This window comes from Chanodichthys erythropterus, chromosome 12 (assembly GCF_024489055.1).
Source record: "Chanodichthys erythropterus isolate Z2021 chromosome 12, ASM2448905v1, whole genome shotgun sequence".
Lineage (NCBI taxonomy): Eukaryota > Metazoa > Chordata > Actinopteri > Cypriniformes > Xenocyprididae > Chanodichthys > Chanodichthys erythropterus.
In genome coordinates, this window is record NC_090232.1 from 27,182,485 (window position 1) to 27,195,628 (window position 13,144).

General features: G+C 40.7%; 1 protein-coding gene across 5 annotated transcripts in view; it reads right to left on the reverse strand.

Annotated features, from left to right (window-relative positions):
* The window catches only part of rims1b (regulating synaptic membrane exocytosis 1b), a 106,839-nt gene that overhangs the window by 56,666 nt on the left and 37,029 nt on the right, over nucleotides 1–13,144 (reverse strand). For all 5 annotated transcript variants that reach the window (XM_067402377.1, XM_067402378.1, XM_067402376.1 and 2 more), the window contains exons 3-4: nucleotides 7,277–7,545; nucleotides 3,726–4,600 (exon numbers count right to left, since the gene is read on the reverse strand). In XM_067402377.1, coding sequence (XP_067258478.1) covers nucleotides 3,726–4,600; nucleotides 7,277–7,545 — 1,144 coding nt within the window. The remainder of the gene's footprint in view (nucleotides 1–3,725; nucleotides 4,601–7,276; nucleotides 7,546–13,144) is intronic.

Genomic DNA, 13,144 nt, shown 5'->3' on the forward strand with positions numbered 1-13,144 from the left:
GAATGGTCTTGTCATGTGCAGGAGTCACTGCAGAGCCAGAGCTGCATCCATGCATTTTGTGTATGTGCGGGGTGATAAGGCTAGACCGAATAGAAGAATCTGATATTGGTAAGCTTCGCCCCCAAAAGCAAACCTCAGGAACCTGTGTGTGGCAGTATATCTATATGAAATTCGTGTCCTTGAGATCGATTGTGACGAAACAATCATGATGTTAGATTTGTGACAATCATCTTGATAGTTCGCATCTTGAACTTGAAAGTTCTGAGGGAACAGTTCAAGCTGTGAAGATCTAAAATCGGACACAATCCCCCATTTTTTTGGGAACCAGAAAGTACTGACTGTGTGGCCCCTTTGCCCAGAAGAGATTGCAGCTCTTGTGACTGCAGATGCACCTGCTCCGGTTTCACAGTAGTGGGGACCATGGCGTTGAAACGCAGAGGGCAATGAGCAAACTGTATTCTCTAAAGAAGGAGAGATACCCGGCAGAGCTTCCACACTGCAAAGGTCTTTGAAAGGGATATCAATTTCAATACTTCCTTTAGGGGGGGATGTTGAATGTTCTGTATCCTGGGTGATAACAGGAAGCAACAGAACAACATTCAACATTTCCCTGGAGGTGACGGAGATGCTACAGTGGTTTTGTGAGGGTGCCTCTACCCTTGAGTGCAGCGAGGAAGAAACTGCATGAAAGCTTCCTTGTGCCTCTTCACCTTCAGGAATCTGTTGACTACTGTGTTGACCGAGTCGCCAAACAGCCCGGAAGGTGAGAGAGGGGCATCAAGCAGAAACACTCTTTCTCTGTCTTTGATGCCTGTTAGATTAAGTCACAGATGTCTCTGTGGTGACTAACGTACCCATGGAACGGCAGATGGCACGGACCGTCTGTTTAGTCACACGGAGAGAGATGGCTCAACGAAGCACAGAGAATGATAGTACCAGCCTTCGTCGATAGTACCAACCACACTCAAATCGTTCAGCAGGTAAGCCTGGCGAGAGATAACCTGCAAGCGTCTCTTCAGCCTGAGGCTTAATCGTATAACCACATGCCTTTGCATCCACAATAGTCAAATATGTCGATGCTGCAAAGACACACAATGTACAGTATAAGGTTTTCCCCCATGAAAGAGATAGTTCGTCACTGAGGAGAAGGGGAGAGACCATCGTTGAGGTTTCCTCCTCCTGGCCACCCGTCAGAAATCTGTCCTCTAATTTAGAGTGTCTCGGAGTGTATTATTTTTGTGGCTAGTCTAGTTGTAATCTGGCCACTTACCTAGAGTAGTTCCTCTTGCTCTTTATCATCACAGGAGGAAAGCTTGGAGGTGGCGAACTCGATATCCATGCCAGAAACAAGAGATTCACTGTCCTCCACCTGAGACGAAGAGGCACCAGGGTGCGCTTTGGAGTCTGGCAGATCGACATGCAAGCCCCACAACCTCATTGTAGGTGCCGGCACACAAATAAGTAAGGTGAGCGTGAAGCACTTTAACTGTGAACAATTCACATTGCTCACAATCGCCATGCTACAACACAACGGCAGCATGCTCTTCCCCCAGACACACAAGGAAAAATTGGTGTGTGTCTTATTCAGGCATGATCCGTGAACACGGAGACACACACTGCTTACCTTGAATGACGCTAATTTTCTTTTTCTCTCATACGCACACACAGAGAAATTTCTGCACATTATCAGTTGAAATCTAACTCCTGACAAAGAGTGAGAGACAGAGAGCACACACACACACACAGTACAGTCTCTGAAGACAAAGAAACCTTAAGGCGCACCTGTTACACATCTAATTATAACCTCTGACGAGCGTGCATTCCAATGATGTCACCGCCAGAGGTTGCCAAGTTATGCCAAGTTTCTTGCCGTGTTTGCACACACAAAGGTGTTCCCATAGCGCTGAGCAGCGCAGCATAGAAAGAAGCTTTTGAAAGGGAATGTGTGTGCATGGTTGAAAACTCTTGACATCTGGAAACCCCAGTCATGATAGCTTGTGGAGACTTATTATGTAAGATTTCAGGATAAACAATAAATTAATCAAGAGAAGCATAAATCATGATCACAATTAATTGTGCTGCCCTATTATGACTCATGTTGGGTTTCTGTCCTGTGACAGAAACAAGAGCGGCTTAGTTATGCTCTAATTCAGAGTGTGAAAATTGGCATCAAATCAGTAAATTCAATCAAAAACCTTTTTTCTCAGTTCCAGTTTTGGCATAGTTACTGTATTTTGCCTTTTTAAGACAGCATAGGAGAAGCTGAAAGGAGGTGATAGAGAGAAGATGGTAAGATGAGATTGGGAAATTACCCATGTCGGAGCATGTTTACTATCAGGCCATGGCTCCAACAGGGGACATTATGTTTGCATATGGTAGTTTCAGAGTGGTTTTCAAGTTAAACTTAAAATAAACTCTCTTAAAACACATAAACATTTCCACCACAATATAATTTCTATTAAATATCAAATTATGTACTGTGATTGCATTCTTAATTGCATAGACTTAATTGCATTCTGCGATGAAAATGACAGTGGATCCTGATGCATTTCTCAGCTAGCTTTTTGTATCCTAAATGCATACAATCAAATAATATTTGTACAAAATTGTAATTTGACCAAATTACAGATTGATCAATCATGCCAGGGACTTTCAAAACCATGTGGCCTTGCAGCTCAGAAGAATAATGGGCAGACCCAAATCATAATTGCACTCAGTGCTGGAATGGGTTACCCAAGGATGAATATGAAAAAGTCCCCAATGGAACATGCTGCATCCCAGGAATGACGCAGCCAGTCAGTCACTCAGCGGTTTTATGTGAGAGAGCTGCTGACCTAATTCCCAAATCTGGTGCCCTAAAAAATTTCCAAATAAACAAATGCAGCTTCACTGCATGAATCAGCAGTGTTTTATTTTACAAAAGGCTCAGGACTGATCATTATCATGGACAATGATGTATCCTATCTATAGTCTTGATGTGAAAATTTATGCAAAAGTGTTACGATATATGAAGAGTTTGGTTCCAAATGCTATAAATCCATTTGGATTAATCTGAATTATTCCTTATTTTTATAAAATTAAAAAATCTGAATTTTCAGCAGCCATTATTCATTCTACTATGCATTCTAACATTTCCTATTATTGAAAACAATTGTGCTGACTATTATTTGTGAAAAATAGAAAGTTCAAAAGAACAGCATTCATTTGAAAAATAAATTTACAGTCACTTTTAATCAATTTAATGGATTTAATTTATTCTTGGTGAATAAATGCATTAATTTCTTTCCAAACTATCAATCTTACTGACCCCAAACTATTGAGCAATAGTGTGTACTGTACATACTAAAACAAGTAAGAGAGAAATTCACCAAGATTAAATTAGTCCTCCTTTTTTTTTTTAGGACAATATTACATGCCAGAAAAAAGCAACATTCATTATGTTAGTTTAGAAAACCTGCTAGTTTAATAACCTCATGTAAAATGGTGTCAGTGCTATGTAATAAAAACAGCGTCACACACACAAATACACACAATCAGTCTGTTTAAACTTACTGCTGCTATGATTGTTAAAATATATACAGAAAAATGTATTTCAAATAAATTATAATTTATTGCCAGATTTACTATATTATGTAAATGAGATTTTTTTATTTTTTTTGTAGTGAAATACTTTTTAGTTAATTTGTGGCTTCAATTTGACAATACATCAAATGTCATGCACTTACCTTTTTCACTAACACTTTCAATCTCCACATCCTCACAGCTGGTGTATTCAGGCGTGGAGCCACCTTCTTCTTCCGAGCTACTGATGGACATCTGCCTTTTGTTGAGGCCTCGTTTGGGTCTATAAGCTCTTGGTGGAGGTGGCCGTAACGACTCTGATTGGTCCGAGCTGAGAGATGAATCTTTACGCATGATTTCTGCTGCTTTTTCTCGCTTAGCCCTGTGCAGAAAAGCTGCGGACCCAGGTTCCAGATGCCCCTTTGGGCCCCAGTCTTGTCCGTCCCTGAGGTCTGGGGGCCCTGCAGGGCCCATGTGAGGGCTACAGTGGCCCTGTTTAGCGATGGATCCTTGTATCCCAACACCACCCCCCACGGTCCTGTCCATAGAATATGCTCTATGGTTCTCTAAAAGGGCCTTGCGGTCGTCGTTGTTAGCTACTCGTTGCCTGCTAATTCGATTTCCAGCAGCCTCACCTCCATCTTGGATCAATCCCACTTCATTGATGGCTAAGTCGCTGTGATGGCGCTCCTGACGCATTTTGGACACTTTGGCATGCATGCGCATTTCCTGTTCCTCCTTCTGTGGTTTAACAGGGTAGCGGGCTAGGTTCGGGTCACTGCGGTAACGGGTCTGATATTCTTCTTCTCGTCTTTGTCGCTCTCGCTCTTCCTCCTCTTGCCTCCTTCGCCGCTCAGGATGGGTAGGATCATCCTCTGCGTATTCCTGTGAGTGGCCTTTCTCCAGTCGTCTGATGTCTCGCTTCTCACCTGGAGCTCGATCTTCAGAGGCCTGGGATGACAACCTGGCTGGTCCCCGCCTTCTCTCTCCACGTCCAATCACCTTTCCATTCTGCTCGTGCAGGGACACAGGTCTCTTCCTATTATTGATTAGACAGTAGAGAAAGTAGAGAAGACTTTAAATTATAGTATGTGGAATTTCCAAGTACCACGTCCAGTTTTCATTTACAACTGCTACATTTACAACTGCTACAATAGTAGTTATTTAAATAATACATAGCTCAACACAAGTTTTGGGAATTCAAATGCAAGAAAGGATTTAGCTGAATATGCATCTGATAGGAAGACAAGAAACACACGTCATCTTTTAAAGAGATTATAAGGCAGGAGCTGCAGTCCACATACTGCCAGTTGAAAACAGGTCAACAGATTTTGTTGAAATGTCCAGCTTAAAATAGAACAAATTGTATGTTGACAGTAGGAATATGTAACACCACATATTTTGTAAATTTAGTTCTGGAAAGTGGGAACCCAATGACTAGTGGACTGATCTATCTTAAAGAAGCCTGTATAACTATTGATTTCACATAACCCTGCAAATACTTAGATTTTGACATGTCATCTTAAAAATAAGTAACTGATCGTGTCAATTATATCATCATTTGTGTTCCAGAGATGAACAAAAGTCTTATGGGTTTGTAACGACATGTGTGAATAAACTATGAGAGAATTTTCATCTTTTAGATGAACTTTCTTTTTAACTAAATTTAAATGTTAAAAATACTATTAGTATATAAAAATATAAAAATATTTTTCATAGCTAGTTCATGATATTTAATGCGTGAATTTTAATGCAGCTATGGTTAATAAATTGAACCGTTTGTTTCCCTGTTTCTACCTAGGAATATCTATCCCAGAGAAACTGAAGACTGAGCCAGCTCCATTTTGGATTCAGCCTTTGCGAAGATTTCTGATGACAGCAACTTTAGATCGACACGTAAAAACTTAAATATTTTCCTAATAGTGTAATAGTATCCTTATATTACAAGCACAAGTTGTCTAACACATTTGTTGTGTTAGTTTAACTGACTTCTAACTATTCTATGTTTAATACATTAACTAACAACATAACATGCACTATATTGTATATTACTGCAATATGGACATTACTTTGATACACTCATCTCTGGCTGATAACAGGATACTTACTAAATTGTAACACTGAAACAAGCATTTTTTGTAAAGCTGCTTTGAAACAATATGTATTGTGTAAAGCGATATACAACTAAACTTAAACCGAATTTAACCTTATTGTAAAGTGTTTCCAAAACTGCACTACTCATACAGTAACACAGGGGTGTCCAAACTCATGGAGGGCCAACATCCTGCAGAGTTTAGCTCCAAAGTGCCCAACACACTTGCCTGGAAGTTTCTAGTCAGTCTGAAGACCTTGATTAGCTGGGTCAAGGTGTGTTAACCTGAGGATAGAGCTAAAATTCTGCAGGACAGTGGCCCACCAGGAGTAGGTTTGGACACCCCTGCAGTAGCACAAGATGCTCAACATACGGAACAAGGTGTGACACAACAGCCAAAAATATATGTGTGGCTCAGGAGCATCAGTTGGGTATGGCAGGGCATGGTGGCTGCATACCTTGGCTGCTTAGTTAGGTCAATGCGAGTTTTTTATTTTTATTGCAGTTATATTGCAGTTATTAACAGTTACATTACTACATGTAACATATAATTTGTATTGTTAAATAAAACAGAAAAGTAAAGATCTGGCTATATTCGTGTCAAGTTCAAGAGCACTGTCAAATTGTTTATTTACAAAGTGATTTTGCCTATTGTAGTCAATCACAGGGATTTCAGCTGAAACTTAATGACCAATCAGAGGTGTTAGTTACCGGTAGTGAAAATCCATCCAAGTTCTGCAAGCGCATAAATCCTCTCATTATAGCAAACAAAATGTAAATAAAAAATTCATTGTGCAGTTTTGACAGATTAATTGATTAATTAAATAATTAATTGCTGGTTTCGCATACAATGAGCTTGCACTGAACTGACAGCTTCAGTGATTATAAAGAAAGCACCCTTTCCTCGCTATCTAATTTCATTCACAATTTGAATAAAAGTTTTTGTTTTTCATGAGACTTTGTGACTTTTCCTACACTTCCATAAAAAAAAAAAAAAAAATATATATATATATATATTTTTAAATGTTATAATAGTGATTTTTGGTCAGTATTCTGCTGGCTATAGTGGCAATTTAATGTCTTTTTAGATTTTAAAACAAAAGTTTTTGTTTTTCATCGTCTTACTGTTCCTACATTGCAAAATTTTTAGTTTTACAAATGAGGACAATCCTTAAAGGATGAACAAAAAAATGTTTTTGCCCATCACATTAAAACCAACAATTAATTGGATAATATTCAGACTTTCGAACTTTGAAGTACTAGAAAAGGTTGTGTGAAGTACTTGAAAGTGGGACTGTCAAGCAGAGGGACTAAGACTGCATGACGTTAGAGTCTGCCATACCTTGGCACCACTGGTATGGCTGTAGGGATGGTAATTTTACTGTGGTTTTACCATGAAGCTATACTAAATAAAAATAAATAATAAATCTTTCCCAAGAGGCAACAAATCGACCATTGTGACCCATGCCTAGTTGACACAATACCCAACAGTTATCTATTGTCAGTTGAGTGCCACCAGTAAATATGCACTGCAGCACTGCAGCACTGCATACTTCATTTTGATTAGTAAGGTCCCTGAGATATATCTTAGAATTGGAATGTGTGTAAAATTTTTCGGCCTACTTTTCTCGTGGTGGTTCACTGCGGGAGCGTAAGGTGGGCATCATATCTGCTCCCTTGGGGGGGTCACCAGGACCAATGTTGGGTGGCAGAGTGTTGTTAGTGCCCGGAGCCTGGGATCTGGAGCGCAACTTTCTGTCCTTCTCCAACTCGGAACCACTGAGGGGAGCGCCAACACTAAGAGGCCTAGCCCCAGGCCCTGATGAAAACCATTCTCCTGATTTAGTTAGAATTTCCTGCTGTTTCCTGCACAGGTTACATACCCACATCACCTGCATAGACAAATAGAAGTGTTATTAAGGGAGGCAGCGACTGATGATCATTGAAAATTATCAAGATGTACAGTACAGCTAATACTTGAATTGAATCATGTTTTTCTTTTACAGTTTTTTGAAGACATTTAAAATAAGACAGAGAGACAGACATATATACATAAACACATAATAGTATTTACATACAGTACATACACACATTCACACTCTAAAACACATCAAACAATGGACTTCTGTTAGCTATATTTAGCCAGCATAAATTCAAACTAGCAATTTTAAGGAAGGAATAGGAACTGACAATGTTGAGCAGGTGTAAATATGAGCTGCGATATAAAAGATTAAAACAACCCAAGTCAATTTTCAACTCAACTTAGGTTGTTTTTAACCCAGCATTTTTTTTTTTTTTTTTTTTTTTTGAGTGTAGACTAAATCTGTTTATCATACAAAGCAATTGTTTCTATTCAGAAGACTTGGATTAAACCACTCGATTCATATGTATTTCTTTTCGAATGTCTTTATTAACTTTTTAAAGCATAACATTTTTGTTTGTGTGTATATATATATATATATATATATATATATATATATATATATATATATACCTGACATGTAAGGGTTCTGTTATGTTTTATGAGTGTTTGTTTTACTATGAGTTGGTTTTGCTGTTTACTGTTCCCTTGTTCCCGCTCTTGGTTTGTCTCCTTGGTTACTGATTGATTAGTTTGGTCTGTTTAAGCTCTGTTTTGTTCAGTCCTTTGTCAGTTCTCATCATTACTTGGTTGGTTGTTCCGTTCATGTTTTGGAGAAAGGTGTCCTAGAGTGTTTTGTTTTTGATTATAAAAGACTGCTGTGCTTAAATACAGCTTTTTTATTTTTGCATCCTGCTGCTGCTGCTGCTGCAAAAAAAAAAAAAAAAACATGACACAAGAACAGACCTCTTAAAGATTTAGCAGCAGTCAGAATCCTTCTGCTCTTGCAGGGGAACCAGTCCCAGGAGGCACACACGCAGGCATTCTTGGACTTACAACATTTGGTCCATTACGATGCCTGTGTGTGATTTCTGGGCATGCCTGTCCAGAGACATTGGGTCCTTCTCTACAAGGGTTCCCCATTTACGATCTTTGAGAGCAAGGAGGAGATCGACACACCAGCCCCAGCCACCAGCCCAGTGATGATGATGCTTGTGCCCACCACAGACGCAGAGCTGAGCATGCCACGATTAGTGCACCATCATCAAGGACTGAGCCCTGAATTGTCCCAGCGCCCGAGCCCAACCGATCATGTGACCAGGTGTGTGAGCTGGCTACATCGCTCGTGTCCATGGATATACTGACAGAGTTTTAGAGGGAATGCCCCAGTCCCTCATCCGTGGCTGGCGAATTACTGATTAACTCTGAAAGTGAGTACATCTTGCCCCTTACTGTTCCCTGCATCGAGCCTGTTCCTGCTCACAGTTAAAATTTTCCTGAGTTTGTGTTCCTGCCCTGCCTCCCTATCCCACCTCCTCCTCCGGTTTCATGTCTGCCTGTTCTGTGTAGGCCAAGAAAGCTGTCCATGAGTTTCCTACCTGTTCCACGTCATCCAAAAAGGCGGTCCTGAATGTTTTGTGTCATCCTCTCATGACAGTCTGTTCACCCCGACCTGTATTGTCCAGTCTTTCAGCCCTGCCTGCACTACCTTTCCTCTTTCCTTTCGGCTTCCTCTCATCATTGATTCGCCTTGGTTAGAGTGTTTGCCAGCTCAGCCCATGATGATTGACCCAGTAGCTCCACTTAGGACCTTTGCGTCCGACACTCCTCCTAGCCCATTCGAGCAGTCGGCTCTTCCCTCCCTCAGCTCCACCTTTAACTGTTGTTCTCTAGGCTCCACCTTGGTCAGTCTTGGTCAGCTTGCACCATGGACTTCTGGTCCTTTACCCACAGCTCGTCCCTCCACCCCTACGACTCCGTTGGGCCCTACCTCCCCTCTGGCTCCAGCCTTGGTCCTCAGTCACTCTGCCTTTGCCTCAGTCTCCCTTACCTCGGACGCCTGTTGCTCTGGCTCTGCCCTGCCCTCTAGTACCAATGTCGTTGGTCAGTCATCTCCCTGGGTCCAGCAGCCAACTCCCCATGGCTCCCCATGGCTCTCCCCTCCCTTGTTTCCGCAGTGGGCCTGCATCATGTCCCTTCTGCTGGGGGTTTCACCCTGGCTGCTCCCACCTTCTCCTCCCTGGCCCTGCCTGTCCTGGTTGCCTACCCTTTGCTCCAGAGCCTTCTCCCACCCTCCACTGTTGGACTGTTTGTTTTAAGGCATAGATGCACCTTTTTTCAGGGTTCTGTTAAGTTTTATCAAAGTTTGTTTTACTATCACTTGGTTTTGCTGTGTGTGTGTGTGTGTGTGTGTGTGTGTGTGTGTGTGTGTGTGTGTGTGTGTGTGTGTGTGTGTGTGTGTGTGTGTGTGTGTATTACAATGGAGTATCTTCTGAATAGGAATTAAAAGAAATCAGCCATCCTTTTTCTTCATCTGGATAGATTTTTGTAATGCAAATGCAAAAGTTATTATATCATCAGTCTCATATTTGTCAATCTGCTACCTCCTATCTCTTGCCTTTTCCCCAATGAAGCCCTATATTATTGAGCCCTGTAATGGTTCATTCATGAGATGGATGGCTGAGGCTGCCTAAAATACCTCAGCCGACACCATATTTCTTCACTTCCTCTACCCATATTTCTCCCACCCTCTCTCTTACACTCTGCTTCTCTCACACTTTTTTTTTAGCCAGCCAACTAGATCGGCCTGATCTGACATGATTAGCAGGAATGCTAAATCAAATGAACAGCTCTTGCATTGACAACAAGTTCATGGCTTTAAAAGCACAGAGGTCCAATCTATTGATCTAGCATTAGGCTCTTAAAGCACCCTCAGAATGACAGTAAATCCAAGCCTATTGCAGTACATGAAGGCTGCTGTGGCTCTTATCCTCAAGAACAAGAAAGGAAGCCAAAGGTCTGTGAAATACAAACTGTGTAAATCACATGGACACCCTGCAACCGACACTGCATGTTTTATCAGTTGGATGAATGACATGAGAACAGAAAAGCAGATACCCCCCCCAAAAGCCTGTAATGTTGTAGTCATCTTTAGCGCTCGATAATCGCAAACTGGTTATGAAAGCAAGAGCTCATATACAAAAACAGGATGTTTCACAACAGAAACGGCCATAAATGCTTAATTTAAGCAATAAAAATCAGTTTTGTGATGTTACAACAGAGATTTGATATTTCATTAAAGTTCGAATGAGAATAGTTTGACTTATTCTATTCTATGCCACAAACACCTGTACTCACATGGCAGCATCCTCCCTGATAACAGCTCCCCTCTCACAGGGTCAATCGTCAACTCCATGAAAATCCAATACAAATTCTTCAAAGAATCGCCAGTCCAAGAAACCTTGCCGACAAATGCGTCGCATTTCAGTGTTGACCTGATCTTAAAGAGGAGCGAGGCTGTTCTAGGACAGGATGGATATGAGGGAGGGTGAGAGAGAGGGGAAGAGAGAGCATCATGGCCTGATTGGATCCAGTTGGCACGACTCCAGCATAATCTGAGGTAAATCAGATGTGCAGAGGGCCACAGCTGTCAGCCAGCCAGAGAAACACTCTCAGGAAGGATTAGCAATCCCTGCTAATCCCACTGCACTATTGCTAGCCCTTCACCATTATTCAATCCATTGATGAGGCAATGCTGCCATGCTCTTCCCCTCAATCCAATGGGGAAACTACCACTGATCACATTGATCTTGAAAAGAGGGACCAAAGAGCTCTAGTATTTCAATAAAAAATATATGACGTGTTCTTATTGCTATACAGAAAGTAATTCAATTGTATAGGTAAGAATCTGGTTTGGCAGATCATGATCAGAAGAGTTTGAGTAGGAACAGAGAAAATAAACACCTGAAAGACACATAAATGTTAATATGCTTCATATAAGACTAGATGTGTAGATGACTGGATTACTCAACACTAGTTTTGTGCAGTCGAGGATGGGTAAAATAATCCAAGGCTTTAATCCTTGAATTAGATCGAATTCAAGCCACACGCACAATGGAGGATTCACTTTCTCTCCATTTTATTTTTTTTTCTCCAAAGGCCAGTTCACAACAATATCCAGGGCAGTTAAAGCCATTAAAGCTTCTCATCTTGCAAAGGCTTGATTCTAGAGCCCATTTCCCAACTAGAGAACTGAGGAGAAGATGAATAAAAAAACAAAACAAAACAAAAAAAAACATTTTAAAATGTAGGCCACTAAGACCTGGCTATTATTACGAGACATAGAGAGAGAGAGAGAGAGAGAGAGAGAGAGAGAGAACAGTGGTTTCACTGTATTCCTGAATAGCATATAGCAATAGGATTTTTGTGCAGGGAGATCACTAGAAACTAAGTATCAGAAGACCTGATTAAAAAATAAAATAATAGTAATAATAATAAGCAAGCATAATTTAATTTAACTGCAGACCTGAGGTCAGCACATAGGGAAAGAGAGAGAAAGGGATGAGGAGCATTGTGTATGTGTAGATTTAGATGGGTGTAAGTACTGTTCATTCTCTACTGTTCTCTAAGTGAAAGTGTGCCAGCCACCCCCTTCTTTGGTGAATACTGTTCTCCATGGTAACCAAATCTGTGAAAGGAGACGTACAGAGGGCAGTGTGAATCTCCAGTAGAGAATTGTGAATATCACAAATACTTGCACTTTCAATTTCCTAAAGTCTAATTTCACGTAACTAGGTAATTGAAAATATGAGCATGTTAAGATATTTTAATAGCGTTTCATATGTTACATTTGGAGATTTTATTTTATTTGTTAATTGTTCTGTGTGCTTTTGTGTTTGTTTTTCTTTCTTTTTGTTTTTCTTTCATGTCTGCGGCTACCATTCTGAGGGAGGTAATTGGGTTCACCTGTGGCTGATTGGCTGCCCATTTACCTCAGAGCCACTGATTGGCTGCAACCAAGAGAAAGCCAGCATATAAAGCCAGCACTGTTTCACAACAAGGGGAGAGGGTTGCAGGCTGTAGCTGGTCACATGGGCTTTCTCTTGCCCCAGATAACTGCTAACCATTGGCGCTGCTGTGAATGTAGTTGAAGACTTGTAGGCTTTGTTTTCTTCAGAATTTAAGATTTTCTTTTAAGTAAACCTATAGGGAGGTGGGTGCCTTTTTTTTGTTTGAAATTGCTTTTCTACTGGTTATTTGTAGTCAGGAAGATTGGAAAGTTCATTTGTAATTTACTTTCTTTTTGGTTATGTATAGTTAAGTTATGATTAAAATTGAGTTAGAAACGTTTTATGTTGGCCTTTGACCCCTCCTGAAGCTTATGTTCTTCCCTTCATCTTTTATTTTTGATTTAATAAATATCATATAAAGCTCATTCGTTCTGGATGTGTGTTACTGGGGTGGGAGACGAGGTTCCTGTGCGCTCTCTCTCTCCAAAATTTTGTTACTGCCATGCCATTACCCCTAGACTGAAAAGGGCTGGCATATAACGCCTATTTAAACTTCAGTAACAAAAGAATGTTATAGTTGTTCAGTTTGATTCAGGTCTGTGAATTAGTTCAAATGGTTCA